The 24,236-nt window shown below is 49.9% G+C and overlaps 1 protein-coding gene across 1 annotated transcript; it reads left to right on the forward strand.

Moving 5' to 3' along the window:
• Positions 1-22,049: 22,049 nt before the first annotated feature.
• LOC309684791 (olfactory receptor 14I1-like) lies at positions 22,050-23,354 on the forward strand (the record flags this gene model as incomplete). Its single annotated transcript, XM_082500652.1, has 2 exons — positions 22,050-22,343; positions 23,073-23,354. The coding sequence occupies 2 exons, from the start codon at positions 22,050-22,052 to the stop codon at positions 23,352-23,354; spliced, it is 576 nt and encodes a 191-aa protein (XP_082356778.1).
• Between the last annotated feature and the right edge of the window lie 882 nt (positions 23,355-24,236).

Below are 24,236 nucleotides of genomic sequence, written 5' to 3' on the forward strand. Positions count from 1 at the left end.
CCCTTTTGTCCCTCAGGGCTCACCAGTATTCAGGCTAAAAGCACTGAGAAAGAGAAGGATTTTGGCCCCATTCAAAGGAAGTTCCCTAAGCAGCACAAACCTGATCGCACTAAAAGGAGCTGAATGAAACTATGCCAAAGAAAGAGAAGTCATTGTGGGGTGATTTTTTTGTGAAATATCACAGGATTGTCTCAAAGAAGTCTGCGGTTTATTGTCAGTGTGTTCTCCTCTTTCAACAGTGGCACATGCTCACACTGAGCAAATGTCCAACAACAGCTGCATCACCCATTTCCTCCTCCTGGCATTCGCAGACACTCGGGAGCTGCAGCTCTTGACCTTCTGGTTCCTCCTGGGCATCTACCTGGCTGCCTTCCTGGGAAACGGCCTCATCATCACTGCCATCGCCTGCGACCACCGCCTCCACACCCCCATGTACTTCTTCCTCCTCAACCTCTCTGTTCTTGACCTGGGCTGCATCTCCACCACTGTGCCCAAAGCCATGGCCAATGGTCTACCGGACACTCAGACAATCCCATTCTCAGGATTTGTTGCACAGGTCTTTTTTTTCTCTTTTTCTGTGCTACAGCAGAGTTTTACCTTCTCACAGTCATGGCCTATGACTGCTACGTTGCCATCTGCCAATCCCTGCACTACGGGACCCTCCTGGGCAGCAGAGCTTGTGTCCACATGGCAGCAGCTGCCTGGGGCAGTGGGTTTCTCAATGCTGTGCTGCACACGGCCAATACATTTTCACTGCCCCTCTGCCAGGGCAATGCCCTGGACCAGTTCTTCTGTGAAATCCCCCACATCCTCAAGCTCTCCAGCTCAGGCTCAGACTACCTCAGGGAAGTTGGGTTTCTTGTGTTTGGTAGTTGTTTAGCATTTGGGTGCTTTATTTTCATTGTGATGTCTTATGTGCAGATCTTCAGGGCCGTGCTGAGGATCCCCTCAGAGCAGGGACGGCACAAAGCCTTTTCCATGTGCCTCCCTCACCTGGCCGTGGTCTCCCTGTTTCTCAGCACTGCCATATTTGCCCACCTGAAGCCCCCTTCTATCTCCTGTCCACTTCTCAATGTAATGGTTGCAGTGCTGTATTCAGTGATTCCTCCATCAATGAACCCTCTCATCTACAGCATGAGGAACCAGGAGCTCAAGGATGCCCTCTGGAAATTGATGACCAGATGATTTTCAGAAGCACTTAACTTTCTTCTTCTGTGAATCACTTAAAAAATAACTCATTATAAGTCATGCTGATCTTCTGGTTTTTTTTTTTTTTGTTTGTTTGTTTGTTTTTTGTTTGTTTTTTTTTGTTTGTTTGTTTGTGGTTTTTTTATTTGTTTTTTTTAAGTTTTGGTTTTGTCTTTGGGGTTTTTTTGCTTTTTTTTAGTTTTTATAATACTCTCCAGAATATTTTTTTTCTTTTTATATTTCTAATTAAGCACCTTTCAGACTTTGTGAGATTCACAGACTGTGTAAATGAGCATTTATGCTCTCCATGTTCAAAGAAATAAAAATCTTCCAGCAACTTGTTTGCCCAAGATCATTTCTTTTGAGGCAATCTCTGGAGCAGCAGAGCAGTGCCCGTGTGCAGAGCTGGAGGGGAGTCACAGCACAGCAGCGCTGCCAGGGAGCACCAGCCTTGGTCATGCCAGAGCTGCTCTCCTGCCACTTCCACACTCTCCTCCTGAGCCCTTGCCTTGCTGTAAGGCTGAGTGCTTGGTCAGCTGCTAGTGCTGCTGTGTGGCAGCCCTGTGAGCACAGGAGGGACAGGCACTGAGCGCTGCTCTGACAGAGCTGGCCTCCCTAACAGCACCTCCATCCTACCAGGGGGTCTCCTCAGGGCAGGGCCTGAAGGCTTAGGTCTTCTTCCAAAGTCGTTCTCAAGAATATTCCCAAGAATGTGCATCTCAAAAGAAAACACCAGTGTACAGCATAACTATGTGGGTTCTCAGTGTGGAGGCAAGCAGCAGTGTGCTCGCAGCACCAGGACTCCTGGGAAAGACATGAAGGACTGGCAGAACAGGGTCTTCACTGGGGCTGTCTGTGCTGGACACGCCAGGGAATCTCCTCCAAGAAAATCGTCACACACCTAGCAGACAACTACCACCTTTTTAAGACCCCACACCATTCCAATGAAATTTCCTTCACCGGCCTTTTCCAGTTCATTGCAAACACCCCTGTGTGCCACTTCACTCTCCCCTCTCCTTGTCACAGAATCATGGAATTTTCAGAGTTGGAAGGGACCTCTAGAGGTCATCTAGTCCAACTCCCCTGCTAAAGCAGGATTGCCTAGAGCACATTACTCAGGACTGCATCCAGGCGGGTTTTCAAAATCTCCAGAGAAGGGGACTCCACAACCTCCCTGGGTAGCCTGGGCCAGTGCTCTGTCACCCTCACCGTAAAGTTTCTCTGTATATTTGAACGGAACTTCCTATGTTCTTACTTGTGCCCATTGCCCCTCGTCCTGTCACTGGGAACCATTGAAAAGAGCCTGGCTCTATCCTCCTTCAACCCACCCTTTAGATACTCGTATGCCATAATAAGGTCTCCCCTCAGCCTTCTCCAGGCTAAAGAGTCCCAGCTCTCTCAGCCTTTCCTCATAAGGGAGATGCTCCAATCCCTTAATCATCTTAGTTGCCCTTCGCTGGACTCGCTCCAGCAGTTCCCTGTCCCTCTTGAACTGGGGAGCCCAAAACTGGACACAGTATTCCAGTTGTGGCCTCAGCAGTGCAGAGTAGAGGGGGAGAATGACCTCCTTTGAGCTACTGGCCACACTCTTCCCTATGCAGCCCAGGATTCCATTGGCCTTTTTGGCAACAAGGGCACATTGCTGACTCATGGATAATTTAGTATCTTCGAGGACCCCCAGATCCTTCTCCTCAGAACTGCTTCCCAGCAGGTCCGCCCCTAACCTATACTGGTGCTTTGCATTCTTCCTCCCCAGGTGCAGGACCTTGCACTTGCTCTTGTAGAACCTCATTAGGTTCTTCTCTGCCCAGCTCTCCAGCCTGTCCAGGTCATGCTAGATGGCAGCGCGGCCCTCTGGAGTGCCAGCCACCCCTCCCAATTTGGTATCATCAGCGAACTTGCTGAGGATACACTCTGTCCCCTCATCCAGGTCATTGGTGAATATATTAAACAAAATTGGACCGAGTATTGACCCCTGGGGGACACCACTGGTTACAGGCCTCCAACTTGACACTGCTCCATTAACCACAACCCTCTGAGTTCTGTCACACACTCGGCTCTCAATCTACCTCACTTTCTCCTCATCTAGCCCACTCTTCCTTAGATTCCTAATGAACGTGGTCTCCTGCAGTCTCCTTATAGCCAGCTTGTTGGCAGCTGGGATGATGGCCTGCTTTGAAGTAAAACATTACCAATTGTTTTTCAGAATTTTACTTTTCAGTTAAGCCTCTTCTAACTAACTGCACTCTCTGAAATTAATGGGATATTCTTCAGTGTCTGCTTCTAGCCAATGAAGTCTGATGTTTGTAGTTGATGCCACAAAATGGTGTGCAGAGAGGCTCTTGCTTATACTCATTGCCATAACACCCAAGGGCATGAACTTTGTCATGTGCCCCGTTGGAGGGTGGAAAGTGGAACAGCGTAGACGAGTCGCACCGGCGGGGAGGAGCAGACAGTGCCTCATGCTCAGTATAAAAGCTAAGGGATTAAAGGGTCAGCCCTCTTTCTTCAATGGCCGGTGTCCGAGGAGGACTCTATCTGTTCATCTGCGTTTGACCCTGATCTGTGTGTTCCTGAATCCAGATCTGGAATCCCGTTCCTGTCCATCACTGAAACCAGGCTGGGATGTTCCCAGTGTCTCCCAGTGACATGATCGTTACCCTGGGAGCTCGATGCTGGATTTTTATATATGGTTTATATTTCATTTTTTATTGATATTATTATCATTTATTTCTATTTTAATACTTCATTACAGTAGTTTAGTTTTCCTTAAAACTCATAAATCTCTCCTTTTTCTCTCTTCTCTTCTGGGAAGAGAAAGAGCTGAAAGACAGGATCTGTCATTTGTTCAGTGTCCAGCCCAGCCTAAACCACACCACCTGCTTTCCTCCATCAGGCAAGAGTGGTCAACAGCTCCGAGTGGGACTCACTCTGTGCCAAGACTTGGAGGTGGCATGGACAATCCAGGGAAGGGAACTATTCTGCGGGGGTCCTGGGGACTGTGCCAGACACAAAAATTAGCTTTCGTAATGCTGTAGGTCCCAGTATGATGGAAATGATAAGAACATTTTAATAAGATAAAGCAACCAAGAAACAGAATGAAAGATGCAGAGTGAATGAAATTTTCTCTTAGAGCCATAAGTCTCAAACATTGTTGGTGGTGTTATCCTCCTTGCTTGGTTTTATCTTGTTTTAAGATACAGATCTCTGGGGGATTTTGTGTGCTGCCTCTGTTTGCAAATGCAAGTGATAACAAAATTGGGGTGGGATGCAGTTACAGGGACATGGACAGTGGTGCCAGTGTAGGTGCCTGGAACCCTCTGCCCCAGCTCCAGCTGCAGCTTCCCGGGGGCTCTGGTCTCCAGCAGCTCCTCTGGGACAGCAGCCAGGCCCAGGCATGTGCTTCAGAGACACGGGGTCCTCTGGAGGTGCCACTGGGTACTGATGGTCAGACAGTGGAGTGCTGCCTGGAAGCCTGAGACATTTTGACATGTGTATGAGCACGACCTCATCAGCTAAAACAAGAGAATACTTTTAATAAAAATTTGGTGTTCTCCCATGAGATGAAGATGAGGAGTTTTCAGGATGTCCATTGATAGGAAGAGGAGAGCTACTGATTTTGCATTGTCAGGACTCTCCCTCTCAGGCTCTGCATTTAATCTCCCTCATCTTTCACATATTTTCACCTCTTCTAAACAAAGTGACCATGTCTGAAGGCACCTTTCCAGCAGTGCACATGCACAGAAGCACTTGCGATTGCTCTCTACATTTCCCTTCCCCTTCCCCTTTCATCATTCAGACACCTCTCAATGATCCCATTGCTGCTTTGAGCTTCAGGCAGTTAAAATTTGCCTGTCTTTCAGTAGTCCAATGAATTCTGGTTTTAGGCAACTCTTCATTTGTGCTTATTTCTGTAAGAACAGGTTCCACAAGGCTTTAGGTTTAAAAAGGTTTCAGGTTCAACAAGGCCAAGTGCCAGGTCCTGCACTTGGGTCCCAACAACCCCATGGACACTACAGGCGTGGGGCAGAGGGGCTGGAGAGCTGCCCGGGGGAGAAGGACCTAGGGGTGTTGGTGGACAGCTGGCTGAATATGAGCCGGCAGTGTGCCCAGGCGGCCAAGAAGGCCAAAGGCATCCTGGCTTGTATCAGGAATAGTGTGGCCAGCAGGACTGGGGCAGTGATCATCCCTCTGTACTCGGCACTGGTGAGGCCCCACCTTGACTACTACGTTCAGTTTTGAGCCCCTCACTACAAGAAGGACATTGAGGTGTTGGAGCGTGTCCAGAGAAGGGCAACGAAGTTGGTGAGGGGTCTGGATGACAAGTCTTATGTGGAACAACTGAGGGAACTGGGGTTGTTCAGCCTGGAGAAGAGGAGGCTGAGGGGAGACCTTATCGCTCTCTACAGCTCCCTGAAAGGAGGTTGTAGCGAGGTGGGGGCTGACCTCTTCTTCCTGGTGAAAAGTGATAGGATGAGAGGAATAGGGTTCAAGTTATGCCAGGTGAGGTTTAGATTGGATATTAGGAATTTTTTTTTCACTGAAAGGGTTATCAAGCATTGGAATAGGCTGTCCAGGGAGGGAGTGGATTCACCGTCCCTGGAGGTGTTTAAAAAAAGGGTAGATGTGGTACTTCGGGACATGGTTTAGAAGTGGTTTTGTCAGGTTAGGTTAATGGTTGGACTTGATGTTCTTAAAGGTCCCTTCCAACCTCAAGAATTCTATGATTCTATGATTCTATTCCAAGAAATTCATGTTGATGGTTCTTGAATACATTCTTCTGTTGTTGGTGCCCAGAAGTGTCACCAGGGAGGACTCTGACTGATGGCACAACACTCCTCACCAAAGTGAGCTTGTACAGCCAGTGGCTCCCCGGGTCGCACATTTGGACTCTTTCAAAGACGGGTGCAACACTTACTTGTCCTCTCTCACCAGAGACCTCTGCCAGTCCCATGACCTTTCAAAAGGGATATTCCAAAGAAATATTGATCTTCCCTTGTAACCTCATTACCACTCTTCTCCCTGTTACACAGTGTGTGTACTTTCTCTAATCTTTCATGTGTTTACACTTCTCCTGAGAAAACGATCACTTCTAAAGTCATCTTTACAGATGCAGACTCTGTGGGCAAAGGCCCTTTCCATTCTTCGCCAGTTTTCTCCTCCCCTTACTCTTCATTCAGATACCTCTCACCTACGCTGCTGCTTTGACCTTCAGGGAGTTCAAAGCTTGCCTGTCTTTCAACAGTCTCATTGTCTCCTCAGCCAGCTCTTTAATTCTGTTTATCTCTGTCTTTTCTATCTACCTTCCTAATCTATTTCTCCTAAGAACTCCCTTGTAGAAAGGCAGCCTCATCAGAGGTAGCTTGTCCTGAGCATGTGATTGCGGAGGGTGTGTTATTGTTTAGGAAAACTGATCATGCTTTACTTTTCTTTTCTTACAACCAGGAAAAGTTCTCCTGTGCCTGGGTGCAGCCAGGGCTCTGAGGAGTGCAGGTGGGAGATGGAGCAATGGGGCTGTGACATCCAGCTGCAGACGTCAGTGGAGAAGTCTGATGCAAGGACCAGTGGTGTCAGTCCCAGGTGGCCAATGTCAGAAATGGGCAGGGTGGGGAGGTGAGGAGCAAAGCTGTCCTACAGTGTCAGACCTCCAGGGACTGCTTTTCCTCCCTGTCCAGACCTCCTGAAGGGACACCCTGTATCCATAACAATCAGAGAATGCTTCTATCACAATCATAAGTGATAATCAGGAGTAATACATTATATCCTTTAAAATGAAAAAGACATTTTTATTAGGTGCACTTTGAAATCTCCTCCTTAACTACACTCTGAAACCTCTCTAATTGGCTGTAGAAGTCTTGAAGATTGGAAGAAAATGACAAGAAAGATGAACACCTTGTTAGGGCTTTCTGTCTTTTCATGAGCCCCACGGTGTATTTGGTGCTGAGTCCATGAGCCTCAAACACTGAGAAAAGATTGAAGAAAGTGCTCAATAAATCAGAAGCAAAATCCAAAGTACCTGGCAGCCTTGATTGGCCCCACTGAGGGTTGTTACTGCCAAAGCCTCTCCAGGGACTCGTTAGAGCAGATAACTGGAGGCTGTGGTTGCAGGTAGGCAAAGGCAGAGTGCAGGTGGCTGTAACGCTGAGGAAGCCCTTGGTTTGGTTGATGCAGCAGAAAGGCCAAGTGCTCAGCCCCAGGCCCTGGGAAGGCAGGTCCTGCCCCTCACTGGTAGCTCAGGGCTCTTCTTGGGTGTGGTGGGGTGTGAGGGTGAGCGAGGCCAAGAGTAGGAAAAGTCTGTGACACCTCCAGGCTTCCCAAAAAGGGGCAAGGAAAAAAAATTCTAGAGTCCCAAAAGATTAATAGAATCATAGAATCATTTAGAATTGCAAAAGACTGTTACTGTAAATCGGCAGAAACAAATTTCTAAGTCTTAATTTAAGTTTAGAAAGCAGGCACTTCATTACAGCGCCGGACACGCAGGGGATCACTCCACCTAGTGTGCGTACCGAGTTGCTCCACTACAGAAATTATATACAATCAAAATATACATATTAATCACATTTCTGAGAAATAATTAACATATTCATACAATTTCCGAGAACTCATTAATATATGTAAATGTCCGTGATGCATGCGCCTTCAGGTACACTGGTGGTCATCCAGGGTCCTCTGGTGGTCGTCCACAGTCTTCCTCACTGTGTCCGCTGGTTGAACCCGATCCTTGCGCATGCTCAGCTTGGTCACAGAGCTCCACCCCCCCTTTAATGTTGGAACTTCCAGAAGATTGTCTCAGTTTACTAACCAGGCCTAAAACTCATCATTTTCTTGACCGGTACTTCAAAGCTTCATTGTTCAGCAGTTAATTTAGGTCATACCTAGTTACCAAATGGATATTATGGGTTTGATTTTCATTGATTGGTCCCTTGATTATATATTAGTATTAATACCCATATCCAAATAATCAAAGGTTATTTCTATTAATATCTATTAATTTGGGTCTTGATATTTAAATCAAGATGAGAAGGGCAAGGGGGTTTCTAAGCAGCATCACTGGTGCATAAGAGGTTTCTATAATTACTAGCCTCAAACAAACCTTCTCTATTCTATTCTTCATTGTTTCATCTGAGTTCTACTTGTTCCTTGATACAAAACAATGACTCCCTCGTGAGGGCTTTATGGTTGCGAGTTTCAAAACACGCAGTGCTCTCACATTCTACTTCTACAATAACCAAAACCTGGTGATTTTACAACAAAACCTTTAAGATCATACAGTCCAACTGTAAACCTAACACTGCCAAGTGCACCACTAAACCATGTCCCCATGTGCCACTTCTACTTGTCTTTTAAATACCTTCAGGGATGGTTACTCAACCACTTCCCAGGGCCGCTCGTTCCAGTGCTCGAAAGCCCTTTAGGTGAAGAAATTTTTCCTAACACGCAATCTAAATCTCCCCTGGAGAAACTTGAGGCCATTTCCTCCAGTCCTCTCACTCATTACTTGGGAGAAGAGACCAATCCCCACCTCACTACGACGTCCTTTCAGGGAGCTGTAGAGAGCGATAAGGTCTCCCCTCAGCCTCCTTTTCTCCAGGTTAAAGAGCGCCAGTTCCCTCAGCTTCTCATCACAAGATGTGTGCTCCAGACCCCTCACCAGCTCCGTTGCCCTTCTCTGGACACACTCCAGCACCTCAATGTCTTTCTAGTAGTGAGGGGCCAAAAACTGAACGCAGTATTTGAGGTGGGGCCTCACCAGTGCCGAGTACAGGGGGATGATCACTTTCCTAGTCCTGCTCACCACACTATCCCTGGTACAAGCCTGGATGTGGTTGTCCTTCTTGGCTACCTGGGCACACTACTGGCCACCAACACCCCCAGGTCCTTTTCTGATGGGCAGCTTTCCAGCCCCTCTGCCCCAAGCCTGTAGCACTGCATGGGGTTGGTGTGACCCAAGGGCAGGACCCAGCACTTGTCCCTGGTGAACCTCACACCATTGGCCTTGGCCCATGGATCCAGCTTGTCCAGATCCTTCTGTAGAGCCTTCCTACGCTCAAGCAGATCAACACTCCCACCTTTATTGGTGTCACCTGCAAACTTACTGAGGGGGAACTCCATCCCCTTGTCTAGATGGTTGATAAAGATATTAAACAGAGCCAGCCCCAGTACTGAGCCCCAGGGAACACTGCTTGTGACCGGCCGCCAACTGGATTGAACTCCATTCACCACCACCCTTTGGTCCCGGCCATCCAGCCAGTGCTTTACCCAGTGAGATGCACGCCTGTCCAAGCCATGAGCAGCCAGTTTCCCTAGAAGAATGCTGTGGGAAAAAGTGTCAAAGGCTTCACTAAAGTCCAGGTAAACAACATCCACAGCCTTTCCCTCATCCACTAAGTGGGTCACCCTGTCATAGAAGGAGGTCAGGTTTCTCAAGCAGGACCTGCCTTTCATCAACCCATGCTGGCAGGGTCTGATCGCCTGGTTGTCCTGTATGTGCCGCATGATGGAACTCAGGATGATCTCCTCCGTAACCTTCCCCAGCACTGAGGTCAGACTGATAGGCCTGTAATTTCCCAGGTCCTCCTTCTGGTCCTTCTTGTAGATGGGTGCCACGTTTGTTGTCTTCCAGTCAACTGGGACCATCCCAGTTAGCCAGGAATGCTGATAGATGATGGAAAGTGGCTTGGTGAGCACTCCCGCCAGCTCCCTCAGTACCCTTGGGTGGATCCCATGCGGCGCCATAGACTTGTGTATTTCTAAGTGATGTGGCAAGTCCCTCACCATTTCCCCTTGGATTGTTTTGGCTTCATTCTGCTCCCCAACCCTGTCTTTCAGCTCAGGGGGCTGGGTACCTAGAGAGCAACTGGTCTTACTCTTAAAGACTGAGGCAAAGAAGGCATTAAGTGCGTCAGCCTTTTCCTCATCCCTGGTCACTGTGTTTCCCTCTGCATCCAATAAAGGATGGAGATTCTTCTTAGCCCTCCTTTTGTTGGTGATGTATTTACAGAGACATTTCGCATTGTCTTTTACGGCATGGCCAGATTAATTTCTAGTTGGGCTTTAGTCCTTCTGATTTGCTCCCTGCATAACCTCATGACATCCTTGCAGTCCAGCTGAGTTGCCTGCCACTTCTTCCAACTGTCATAAACTCCTTTTTTCCCCTCAGTTCCAGCCAAAGCTCTCTGTTCAGCCAGGTCTTCTTCCCTGATGGCTCCTCTTTCAGCACATGGGGACAGCCTGCTCCTGTGCCTTTAAAAGTTCCTTCTTGATGAATGTCCAGCCTTCCTGGGCTCCTTTGCCCTTCAGGACTTCTTCCAAAGGGACTCTGTCAACCAGACCCCTAACCAGGCCAAAGCCCGCCCTCCGGAAGTCCGAGGTGGCAGTTCTGCTGACCCCCCTCCTGACTTCTCCAAGAATTGAAAATTCTGTCATTTCATGATCACTATGTCCAAGACGGCCTCCAATCCTCACATCCCCTGCAAGCCCTTCTCTGTTGGCAAACAATAGGTCCAGCGGGGTGCTTCCCTCCTCTGCTCCCTCCCCAGCTGTGCAGGAAGTTATCCTCAACGCACTCCAGGACCCTCCTGGGCTGTTTCCTCTCCACTGTATTGCATTACCAGCAGACATACGGTAAGTTGAAGTCTCCCATGAGGACAAGGGCTGGCTACGGTGGCACTTCTCCCAGCTGCTTCTAGAATATTTCATCTGTCTCTTCATCCTGGTTGGGTGGTCTATAACAGACTCCCACCATGATATCTGCCTTCTTGGCCTGTATTTAACACCTCCCAGTACAGACTGGGTCCTGTCCCAGTACAAAGTGGATTATTTTAATGTGTCCCAGTGTAGACTGGGCCCTATCCCAGTATCAATGGGATCCCCTGATCCCCTCGGAATGCAGACTGGGCACCATCCAAGTACAAAATGAATTTCCTGGCACCTCCCAGCACAGACTGGGCCCTTTCAAGTCCAAAATGGGTCCCTTTTAACCAAGCCCAAGAAGACTGGGCTCCGTCCCTGTACAAACTGGATCCCCAGTCCTCTCCCAGTATAAACTGCATCCCTTTAACCCCTCCCATGACAGACTGGGCCCTGTCTCACTAGAAAGTGGATCTCCTCAACCTCTCCCAGTAGAGACTGGGCCCTGACTCAGTATGATGTGGATCCCCTCAACCTCTGCCAGTAGAGATGGGGCCCTTTCCTAGTACAAACTGGATCACTTGATCCCCTCAGTAAAAACTAGTTCCTGTCCCAGTACAAACTCGACCGCCTAATCCCCTCCACACAGATACTGGATCAGAATCACAGAATCACAGAATCACAGAATTATCAGAGTTGGAAGGGACCTCTAGAGATCATCTAGTCCAACTCCCCTGCTAAAGCAGGGTTGCCCAGAGCACATTACTCAGGACTGCATCCAGGCGGGTCTTGAAAATCTCCAGGGAAGGGGACTCCACAACCTCCCTGGGCAGCCTGTGCCACTGCTCTGTCACCCTCACCGTAAAGAAGTCTTTCCGTGTATTTGAACGGAACTTCCTGTGTTCTAACTTGTGCCCATTGCCCCTCGTCCTGTTACTTGGAACCATTGAAAAGAGCCTGGCTCCATCCTCCTTCAACCCACCCTTTAGATACTTGTACGCCTATAGGTGCCAATACAAACTGGATCCCATACCCCCTCCCTGTAACGACTGGGCCCCATTCCATTAGAAACTTTATCTCTTTAAACCCTGCCAGTATACACTGCGCCCTTCCCAGTACACACCAAATCCCTTAACCCCTCCCGCTACAGACTGGTCCCTGTGGCAGTACGAACTAGATGCTGTGGCCCCCTCCCAGTACAGACAGACTGGGTCCCCTCCTGGTACAAACTGGATCCCCTGCTCCCCTTCCAGTACGGAACTGACTGTCAACAAATAGAGATTACTCCATTTAAGCTCTCCAAGTACAGACTGGGTTCTGTCCCATTCTAAACTGGATCCCTTAAACACCTGCCAGTAAAGACTGGGCTCCATCCAAATAGAAACTGGATCCCTTTAACCCCTCACAGTACAGACTGGGCCAATTCCGAGTCCCAGATGGACTCTCTGGTCCCCACCCAGTACAAACTGGCCACCTCCAATACAATCTGGATCCTCTAACTTATGCCAGGACAGACTGGGCCCTGTCCCAGTCCAAACTGGATCCCCTGATTCCCTCCCAGTACAGAATGGGCCTTGTCCCAGTATAAACAGAATCCCTTTAACTCCTCCCAGTGGAGAAAGAGCCTATTCCTAGTCCAAAGCCCACCACCCAGTGCAGACTACTCTGTGTACCAGTACAAAATGGATCGCTTTAACACTGCCCTGTACAGACTGGGCCTCATCTCAGTACAGACTGGATCCCCCAGTTTCCTCACAGTACAGACTGAGCCCTCTCCATGTAGAAATGGGATCCTCTGACCCCATCCCAGCAGAGTCTGGGTCTCATCTCAGTATAAACTGGATCACTTTAGCACCTCCCAGTACAGACCAGGCCCTTCTCAGGACAAACTGAAGCCCCTGATCCCCTCCCAGTAAAGACTTGCCCTGTCCCAGTAACAACGGGATCCTATAAACCACTACCAGTACAGATTGGGAAGTTCCCAGTACAAATTGGATTCCTTATACCCTCTCAATACACACTGGGTCCCGTACCAGTACAAGCTTGACCCCCTGACCCCCTCTCAGTACAAGTGCAAAATGGATGCCCTGGCCCCCTCCCAGTCGAAACTGGATCCATTTATTCTTCCCAAATACAGACTGGACCCTCTCCCAGTATAGACTGGATCCCCTGGTTCCCTCCTGGTACAGACTATATCCTGTCCCAGTCCAAACTGGATCCCCTGGCCCCTTCCCACTACACTCTGGGCTCTGTCACAGTACAAACTGGATTGCTTTAACACCTACCAGTACAGACTTGGCCCCTCCCACTACAAACTAGTCCTCTTTAACCCCTCCAAGTACAAGCTGAGCACGCTCCCAGTATAAACTGGATCCTCTGGTCCCCTCCCAGTACGGCTGGGCACTGTACCATTTCAAACTGTATTTCATTAAACCCTTCCAGTACAGACTTGGTCCCCTCCCAGTAAAAACTGGCTCTTTTTAGAATCATAGAATCGCTTGGGTTTGAAGGGACCATTAAAGGTCATCTAGTCCAACCCCCCCGCCATGAGCAGGGACAACTTCAACTGGATCAGCTGTCTCCAAGCTCTGGCCAACCTGGCCTGGAATGTTTCCAGGGATGGGGCATCTACCGCCTCTCTGGGCAACCTGGGCCAGTGTCTCACCACCCTCATTGTTAAAAAGTTCTTTATATCTAGTGTAAATTTCCCCCCTTTTAGTTTAAGGCCCTCACCCTTTGTCCTATTGCAACAGGCCCTGCTAAAAAGTCCCTCCCCAGCTCTCCTGTAGGCCCCCTTTAGGTACTGGAAGGCCACAATAAGGTCTCCCCAGAGCCTTCTCTTCTCCAGGCTGAACAGCCTCAACTCTCTCAGCCTGTCCTCACAGCAGAGGTGCTCCAGCCCTCTGACCATCTTTGCGGCCTCCTCTGGACCCACTCCAACGGGTCCATGTCTTTCCTGTGCTGAGGGCTCCAGAGCTGGAGCAGCACTCCAGGTGGGGTCTCACCAGAGCAGAGCAGAGGGGCAGAATGCCCTCCCTCGCCCTGCTGGCCACGCTTCTTTTGATGCAGCCCAGGATACCGTTGGCTTTCTGGCCTGTGAGCGCACATTGCCAGCTCATGTCCAGCTTTTCATCACCCAGTACACCCAAGTCCTTCTCGGCAGGGCTGCTCTCCATCCCTTCATCCCCCAGGCTGTATTGATATCAGGGGTTACCCTGCTGAGGGTGCACTCGATCTCACTGCCTGTGTCATTGATGAAGATATTGAACAGTACTGGTCCCAGTATGGACCCCTGAGGGATACCACTTGTCACCAGTCTCCGGACATGAGGCCGTTGACCACTACCCTCTGGATGGGACCATCCAACCAGTTCCTTATCCACCAAACCGTCCACCCTTCAAATCCATGTCTTTCCAATTTCACAGAATCACAGAGTAGTCAGGGTTGGAAGGGACTTCTGGAGATCATCTAGTCCAACCCCCCTGCCAGAGCAGGGTCACCTACAGCAGTTGCACAGGACGGGTTTGGAATGTCTCCAGAGTGGGAAACTCCACAACTTCTCTGGTCAGCCTGTTCCAGTGCTCTGCCACCCTCAAAGGAAAGATGTTCCTCCTCATGTTAAGATGGAACTTCCTACATTCAAGTTTGTGCCCGTTCCCTATAGTCCTATCACTGGGCACCACTGAAAAAAAGACTGTTTCCATTCCCTGGCACCATCCCTTCAAGTATTTATAAGCATAGATAGGGTCCCCCTTCAGTCTTCTTTTCTCCAGACTAAAAAGCCCCAGTCCCTCAGCCTTTCCTCATAAGAGAGATGTTCCAATCCCCTCATCATCTTTGTAGCCCTTTGCTGGACCCTCTCCAGCAGATCCCTGTCCTTCTTGTACTGGGGAGCCCAGAACTGGACACAATACTCCAGATGCGGCCTCTGCATTCTGTTGTGCACCAGGACATGCTGCTGCATGTTCCCCCAAGATCTTCCTTTCTTCCAGCTGGACAAGCCCAGCTTTTTCAGCTTCTTCTCACAGCACAAGTGCTCCAACCCTGACCACCTTGGTGGCCCTCCACTGAACGGGCTCCAGTTTACCAGTGTCTCTCAGGCATTGCAGGGGGTCAGAACCTAGGGGAGTGTTCTGGATCTCTTCTCAAATGTGCTAAGCCCAGGGCGATAATCACTCCCACTGGCTGTGCTCCTGCTCATACCACCCAGGATGCTTTTGGCCTTTGCTGATGGCTCCATGTTTTGCCTAATGAAACTGAAGGACCACCAGAGCCTTTCCTGCAGTGCTGATACCAACCCAGGCAGTCCCTGCCCTCTGTCACTTCAGGCCCTTAGTCAGCCTCAGGGAAAGAACTTTAGATCTGTCTTTGCTGGATAACATGATGTTACTATTGGCCTGTCCTTCAAGCCTGTCTAGATCCCTTGAAATGGCAACCTAATATAGCGTCTGCTCTCCTCAATGAGGTGTCATTTACAAATGTTACAAAAAAAGCATTTTCTCATCTCCTTTGGGTAATTAAAAGCCCTTGAAACATGGTGGAACCCTACTAGATACATCCCTCTGGGCAGAGCACTACACATTCACCACGTTCCTCCAAGCCCGACTATCCATCTCAGTTATTACCCATCTACTTATCCACCCAATCAGACCATAATGTTCTAACTGGAAACAAGAATATTGTGGGGAATGAGGCTGATAGCAGAGTGTCTGGCACAGAGTCTAGTTGGAGGCCTGTAAGTAGCAGTGGTCCCCAGGGGTCAGTACTGGACAGTCTTGTTCAACATGTTAATCAACGTCCTGGATGAGGGGACAGAATGTACCCTCAGCAAGTTTGCTGACATCTGTTGGAAGGGTAACACAGCAGGGCATAGGCAATGGGGGAGGTTCTTGGATTGTATTGACAACAACTTCTTTCTCCCAGTGGTAGAGGAGCCAACGAGGAGAGGAGCTCTGCTGGACCTTGTCCTTACCAAGAAGGAGGGGCTGGTAGACAGTGTCAAGCTCAAGGGTAGCCTGGGCTGCCACGACCATGAAATGGTGGAGTTTGAGATCCTCGAGGCAGTGAGGAAGGTGCGCAGCAAGCTGACCACCCTGGACTTTAGCAGAGCTAACTTTGGCTTCTAGAAGAATCTGTTATATATGGTGCCATGGGATGAAGCGCTGGAGGGAAGAAGGGCACAAGTAAGCCAGTTAATATTCAAGGCTCACCTTCACCAAGCTCAGGAGTGATGCATCCCTACAAAGAAGAAGGCAGGCAGAAAAGCCAGGAGGCCTGCATGGATGAACAAGCAGGTCCTGGGCATGCTCACAAGTAAAAACAAGGCCTATAGGGAGTGGAAACAGGGGCAGGTAGCCTGGGAGGAATACAGAGAACTTGTTCAAGCAGCCAGCGATTGGGTTAGACAAGCTAAAGCCCAGATAGAACTAAATCTGGCCAGGGGCATCAAGACAAACAAAAAATCCTTCTTTAAGTATGTCAGCAAGAAAAGAAAGACTAGGGAAGATGTGGGCCCTCTCTGGAAGGAAATGCAAGAACTGGTCACCCGGGACAGAGACAGAGCTGAGGTCTTCAATGACTTTCTTGCCTCAGTCTTCACTGGCAAAGACTGCAGCCACACTTCCCATAATGCATAAGGCAAAGGCAAGGAGCTGGAAAATGAAGAACTGCCCACTGTAGGTGAAGATCAAGTATGAGACCACCTGAGGAAGCTGAAGGTGCACAAGTCCATGGGACCCGATCAGAAGCATCCGTGGGTCCCGAGGGAACTGACAGATGAAGTTCTTAAGCCACTATCCCTCATATTTGAGAAGTCGTGGCAATCTGGTAAATTTCCCGCTGACTGGAAAAATGGGAAAAATACCCCCTATTTTCAGAAAAGAAAAAAAATGAAAACCCAGGGAACTACAGGCCAGTCAGTCTCACCTCTATGCCTGGCAAGATCATGGAGCAGATCCTCCTGGAAACTCTGCTAAGGCAGATGGAAAATAAAGAGGTGATTGGTGACAGCCAACATGGCTTCACCAAGGGCAAGTCATGCCTGACAAATTTGGTGGCTTCTACGAAAGGGTTACAGCGGCAGTGGACAGGGGAAGAGCAACTGATGTCACCTACCTGGACTTGTGCAAAGTGTTTGACACTGTCCTGCACAATATCCTGGTCTCTAAATTGGAGACACATGGATTCGACAGATGGACCACTCAGTTGATAAAGAACTGGCTGGACAGTTGCACTCAAAGTGTTGTGGTCAATTGCTCCATGTCCAAGTGGAGAACAGTGACGAGTGCCGTTCCTCAGGGGTCAGTACTGAGACCTGTGCTGTTCAACATCTTTGTTGGCAACATAGACAGTGGGGTCGTGTGCACTCTCAGCAAGTTTGCCAATGAAACCACGCTGTGTGGTGAGGTAGACATGCTGGAGGGGAGGGATGCCATCTGGAGGGAACTGGACAGGCTGGAGAGGTGGGCCCAAGCCAAGCTCATGCAGTTCAACAAGGCCAAGTCGGGGCAATCTCAAGTACACATACAGGCTCGGCGCGAAATGGCTGGAGAGCAGCCCTGAGGAGAAGGACCTGGGTGTGCTGATTGACAAGAAGATCAACATGACCCAGCAATGTGCGATCGCAACACAGAAGGCCAACCAGATCCTGGCGTCCATAAAAAGCAGCATGGCCAGAAGTCAAGGGATGTGATTCTGCCCCTCTACTCCACTCTTGTGAGACCACGCCTGGAATATTGCATCCAGCTCTGACACCCTCAACATAAGAAGAACATGGACCTGTTAGAGCAGGTCCAGAGGAGGCCCTGAAGATGATCAGTGGTCTGGAGCAGCTCTCCTATGAGGACAGGCTAAGAGAGTTGGGGTTGTTCAGCCTGGAGGAAAGAAGGCTCTGGGGAGACCTTATAGCCCCTTCCAGTACCTAAAGGAGGCCTACAGGAGAGCTGTGGAAGGACTTTTTACTAGGGCTTCTAGTGATAGGACGAGGGGGAATGGCTTTCAACTGGAAGAGGGTGGATTTAGATTAAGTATTAGGAAGAAATTTTTCACTTTAAGGGTGGTAAGGCACTGGCACAGGTTGCCCAGAGAAGTTGTTGAGGCCCCATCCCTGGAGGTGTTTAAGCCAGGCTGGATGGGGCTTTGAGCAAATTGGTCTAGTGGGAGGTGTCCTTGCCTATGGCAGGGGGGTTAAAACTTGATGAGCTTCAAGGTCCCTTCCAACCTAAACCATTCTATAAAACAAGAAGTGCTTTTTTAGGTACGTTAATAGTAAGAGGTCTAAAGAAAACATTGGACCGATAGTTGTTGAAGATGATCTGACTAATAGGGATGAAGAAAAAGCAGCGGTGTGCAATGCTTTTTTTTGCCTCACTTGTTAATCATCCATCTAGAGCTTGGGCTGCCCAGTCCCCTGAGTCAGAGGGCCATGAGTGTGGAAACAAAGACTTTCCATTTGTGGGACAGAAACCGTCAGAGAATAGCCGTATCAGCTGAATGTTCACAAGTCCATGGGGCCTGATGGGATTCATCCCAGAGTATTGAAGGAGCTGGTGGATGTGCTGGCAGAACCTCCCACAACTCTGGGCAACCTCTTCCAGTGCCTTACCACTCTCAAAGTGAAAAATTTCTCCCTAAAAATTAATCTAAATCTACCTTCTTCCAGTGTGAAGTCATTCCCCCTCATCCTATCAAGTCCTGCCTAATTAATAAATCAGAGCACTTATGCTGGACCTCAGCCAAGCACCAGGAACAAGCTCAGACGCGTAACAAAGAAAGGCAGTACCAAGTGCCCAAGGTCCCATGCAAGGCAAAGGTTCTCTTCAGAGCATGCAGGGGTGGGTGGCAGATGGCAATGGCAAGAGGAAATGAGGTGACCCGAAGGAGAGCAAACCCTTGGGACAAGAGAGACTCAGGGCTGGGCTGTGCAGCCCTGGCAGGAGAGGGCTTTGCTGTCTGGGACGTCTCTGCAGCCCTGCGGGGCCTGTGGTGCAGGGGAAGCTGATCTCCAGGAAGGAGAAGATTCTTTTGAAAATGTCCTTGGTGATGGACATCCCGTGATCCAACAACACTAGGAAAATAATTTCTCTGTTCCTTAAAGGAGTGACTAAAGGCTGCGGGAGAAGCACTGCCTACATCTACTGGATGGAGATGGGACAGGACATGCCTCACCGCAGCTGCCTCAACAAAAGCACTGAACGTCCTTGAGGTTCTCTTGAGGTGTGTTACACAGCTGCTCTGAATGGCGATCGTGTTTCTGCAGGTCTTGTGCTGTCCCTCCTGCCTGCCTGTGGCTGTGCTGGAGAGCCCTGGCACCTCCCGTAGCACCACAGGGTGTAGGTCACCTTCCAACGGAGCAGCTGCCCTGAATGAGGTAAGGCACTGTAGGGGTGTCTGTGAGAAACCGGCCATGGGTGCCAAAGGAGGTCTGGTAAAGACAGCTGGTGGAGAAGAGAGAGAGACTCAGCTCTCCTGATGGCAATGGTTCCATTGGCTCAGAGGAATACCTCTATAGGCTGCCCTGGACATCATGAGCAGGATCAGGCTTCATTGTCCTAAAGGTGGGCATCTGCTGACACTTCAGCTGGCCAAAGGCATGCCCCAGCAGCCTCCAAAAAGATGACCCCAGACGCTGCCCTGTCCCTCTGAATTGCTCCATCAGCTTCCTACAACTGTCTTGGAGCACCTCTGGTACCTCAAGTGTCACCTGTGCTTTGCATGGTTAAAGGAGGAACATGAAATTCCTGCCTTTCACTGCCTGGGTGTGCTGTCTCCTAGTGGGACAAGAAGAGGAGATTCTTGGAGCTAACTCTGTCTCTGACAGGGGAAATGACACTGCTGGATAGAAGTTTCCCTGCCCAGCAGAGGGAGAAAACATCAGTGCTGACTTCAGCTTGTTTCCCAGCAGGTTCCCCTGGAGCCCCAGGGACATCTCTGAGGGAGCCCAGAGGGGACAGAGACAGTGCCACCATGGGCTGGTCCTCTGCTGCTGAGCTGGGCCGGGCTGCTGGGCCGGAGGGAGCTCCTGGCAAGCGGGCAGCGCTGCAGAGAGACAGCTCTGCCCAGGAGCAGCTCCTCTGCACAGCACAGCAGGGCTGAGGGCACTGCCTGCAGGCAGCGAGGGCAGACAAGGGAAGGGAGAGAGAGATAAGGGCAGTCTGGCGTGTCTTTCCTATAGCTGAGAGCTCTCTGGGAGAGAGATCTTCACAGACTTTCACACAGTAAGTCTCTGGCTGTGGGGCAATGCAGATTAGTTCCTGGCAGTGTCTCCTGGACCTGGCACATGCCATGGCTGATAGGAGCTATCAGGACGGCTCTCCTGGCTTGTCTGGTGTGGAGCAGGAGGATGTGCTTCAGAGCAGGAATGCCCTGCTGTGCCTTCAGAGGGACAATGAAGGACAGCTGCCTTCTCCCAGGGATGGCTCTGGGGTTTGAAGATAGTTGTACAGGCAGGGATGGGCAGGGCTGTCCTTGCCAGCAGGGTCCCTGCACCCCAGGGGCTGTGTGCCAGGGCAGGTACTCTGCCGCCTGCCAGTGTCAGCTCTCTGCCTGCCCGGGGAGCTCCCACGGCGCTGTGGGGAGAAGCTGTGGGTAGAAGGAGTGACCCCCAGCACAGTAAGGTAGGGATGAGCAGGTCAGGGCACAGTGCTTCTCCTCTCAAGAGAGTGCAGCACGGGTCAGCTCTACCTCATGCCATTTTTTCAGAGGACCTCTTGGGCAGCACAGCAATTCAGCAGCATCTTCCCCTTTGCAGCCACATCAGGTTTGCTGCGAACTGGTCTTTAGCCCCCACACACTCAGAGATGCCCCTGGGCAGCGCCCCGTCCCTGGAGGTGTTTGCAGGCAGAGGTGGGCGCACAGCAGTAGGAGGGGGTTTGTGAGCACTGACGGGAGCTGAGCCGGGGACAGGAGACGGCTGCTGGCAGCAGAGACACGGGCAGGGAGTGAGAGGGAGCTGCTGCCTGAAACACTGGCAAGGGGGATGTGGGCACGTCCGTGCTGTCCCTGCAGCACAGACACCTTCCCCTGGGCAGCTCCTGCCTGGTCTCTGTTCCCAGCCTGGGCACATCTCTGCCCTCCAGCCCACGGGGTCTCGGGCACGCATTGTCCCTGCAGCAGCCAGGACGAACCCTGGATTGCCATCTGCTTTGCATGTCCCTCCTCCCTTGTCAGGAGCATTGTGGCATTTCACTGCCGTTCCCTCCTGCCTGAGCTGCCCTTGTTCTCTCCATTGGATAAACTGAGTCAGTGCCGGGGGTGGGGGTTGCGGGTGGCAGATTCAGCTCCCGTTCAGATGCCGACCCTTTGGGTCCTGCTCTGCTTTCGTGTCTATGGGAGCAATGCACCCAGGTCTCCTCCAGGCAACTTCAGGACATTAACTATTTCCCTGGGGAGTCCTGCCGGGCTGCAGGGTGCTCTCCAGAAGGGCACAGCTCTCCCGTAGTCTCTCTGTGCTCCCTCGGATCCACATGGAGAAGACATCTTGGTGCTCAGGCCATGGAAATGCTGCTGGGCAGCTGTGTGGGCAGCTGCAATGATCCCTGCTGGTCCCAGTCTGGGAGGGTAGAGATGAGAAAAGGCAATGAGTCTGTATATCTGCCCTCTGAACCTGGATTCCTCTCCTCTCCGCAGTGTCCTGCTTCTTTTGATGGGAACACCCGAGAGGGATCCTCCTCCAGCTGCAAGCTGACAGCACAGGGCAGCGGAGAAGAGGACTGATGGGCAGAGCCACTCTCCTCTCTCTGCACTAAGGGACCGTCCCTTTGCCTCTCAGCACCTACAAGACTTCACCTGGAGTGCATTAGAAATGTCAGGGATTTCAGCCATCCCAAACCACTCTGAAAGGTGGCAGGTGCAACCAGAACAAGATAAAGAAAACAAAATCCCCTCTCCCTGTCTGTGCAGTTGGGCAAATTTCAGACAACAATGTTGAAAAGCTCTTTGATATATCACGAGTACATTTAATTGGAGATTGCCCTGCGGTCCTAGTTCCCTCTTGCTACACAGAAAGGAGGACTCCTTGGGAGCCCATTGCAGAGTCCCAGCTCCCAGAGGCAGCCTCAGCCAGCAAAACCCGGAGCTCAAGTGAGGGAGCTGCAGAGAGGTGCTTCTGGACAGAGAGTCTGAATGTGGGGCTGCAAAGACATATGCAATACACTTTGCTGGGAGAAGTCTGGTCTGAGTCAGTACTGCCTTTTCCTTCTTAACATATACCCACAGATATCCAGAAGAAGGAAATGCCCAACAGCAGCTCCATCACCCACTTCCTCCTCCTGGCATTCGCAGACACACGGGAGCTGCAGCTCTTGACCTTCTGGCTCTTCCTGGGCATCTACCTGGCTGCCCTCCTGGGAAATGGCCTCATCATCACCGCCATCGCCTGCGACCACCGCCTCCACACCCCCATGTACTTCTTCCTCCTCAACCTCTCTGTTCTGGACCTTGGCTCCATCTCTACCACTCTCCCCAAAGCCATGGCCAATTCCCTCTGGAACACCAGGGTCATCTCCTACCAAGGATGTGCAGCACAGGTCTTTTTCTTTTCCTTTTTCTTTTTCTTTTTTCTTTTTCTTTTTCTTTTTCTTTTTCTTTTTCTTTTTCTTTTTCTTTTTCTTTTTCTTTTTCTTTTTCTTTTTCTTTTTCTTTTTCTTTTTCTTTTTCTTTTTCTTTTTCTTTTTCTTTTTCTTTTTCTTTTTCTTTTTCTTTTTTTCTTTTTCTTTTTCTCTTTTTCTTTTTCTTTTCCTTTTTCTTTTTCTTTTTCTTTTTCTTTTTCTTTTTCTTTTTCTTTTTCTTTTTCTTTTTCTTTTTCTTTTTCTTTTTCTTTTTCTTTTTCTTTTTCTTTTTCTTTTTCTTTTTCTTTTTCTTTTTCTTTTTTTCTTTTTCTCTTTTTCTTTTTCTTTTTCTTTTCCTTTTTCTTTTTCATTTCAGCAGAGTTGTACCTTCTCACTGTCATGTCCTACAACTGCTACATTGCCATCTGCCAACCCCTGCACTACAGGACCCTCCTGGGCAGCAGAGCTTGAGTCCGCATGGCAGCAGCTGCCTGGGGCAGTGGGTTTCTCTATACTGTGCTGCACACGGCCAATACGTTTTCACTGCCCCTCTGCCAGGGCAATGCCCTGGACCAGTTCTTCTGTGAAATCCCCCACATCCTCAAGCTCTCCTGCTCAGATGCTTACCTGAGGGAGGCTGGCCTTATTGTTGTTGGTGCCTGTTTAGCATTTGGGTATTTTGTTTTCATTCTCTTTTCCTATGTGCAGATCTTCAGGGCAGTGCTGAGGATCCCCTCGGAGCAGGGACGGCACAAAGCCTTTTCCACATGCCTCCCTCACCTGGCTGTGGCCTCCCTCTTTCTCAGCACTGGAATGTTTGCTTATCTGAAGCCCCCCTCCATCTCCTCCCAGTACGTGGAACTGGTGGTGTCATTTCTGTACTCAGTGGTACCGCCAGCAGTGAACCCCCTCATCTACAGCATGAGGAACCAGGAGCTCAAGGATGGCCTATGGAAACTGGCTCAATGGACATTGTTCCACCAACAATAAACTCTCTCCCCTTCTCTGCATGTTTTCCAGGCTTTATCTTAAGCCAGGTGTATTGATTTTTCCCTTGTGATAATGCCACTTACAGACAATTTTGTAGGTTTATACTACTTCTCTGGCTTTATAATGTTGTGTCTGACCCTTGCACAGTATTGGGTTAGACAAGCACTGTCCAATGGCAGCTCTGCAATAAAAGGGCATCTCCTGGGTGCAGTGCCCGAAGCCTGGACTCCAAAGTTACTCCCTACCAAATGTTGAAAGCATTTGTCTTAAAGCGTCTGTTCTCTTTGTGTTCTTCCTGTGTTTGGGGTTAAGCACATGGTTGGGTTCTACTGTACCAAGAGTTCTGTTTTTGCAGGCTCTCTGCTTGGTGTCCAATGGCAGAAGGTGGTGCATGAGCTCCCAATTACATCCTCAGGCTGCGTCCTGTATGACAGGACGGATGGCATGTACAGGTCTCTCTGGAAATGAATTTGGAGGGTCGGGAGAGGATGGGGACTGGCCATGTGTCCTGAGCTGGGAGTGAATGGAGATGCAGAAAGCAAAACACCCTCAAAGGTGAAGTGCCTCAAATGTAAAGCACTGTGTCAGGGTACCCACAAACAAGCACTCTGCAGTTCCATGGGAGTCAGCACAGAGCCAGCAGGAAGAGGGAAGGGAGTCTGGCGAGATCATAGAGTCATAGAATGATTTAGCTGTTAAGGGATGTTCAAGATCATCTAGTTGCAACCCCCGTGCCTTGGACAGGGACACCTCCCACTTGACCAATTTTCTCAAAGCCCCATCCAGCCTGGTCTTGAACACTTCCAGGGATGGGGCAGCCACAACTTTCCTGTGCCTCCAGTGCCATCCACCCTTCCAGTGCCTCACCACCCTGATCATAAA

This window comes from Vanellus vanellus (assembly GCF_965231255.1).
Source record: "Vanellus vanellus genome assembly, contig: HAP1_SCAFFOLD_258, whole genome shotgun sequence".
NCBI lineage: Eukaryota > Metazoa > Chordata > Aves > Charadriiformes > Charadriidae > Vanellus > Vanellus vanellus.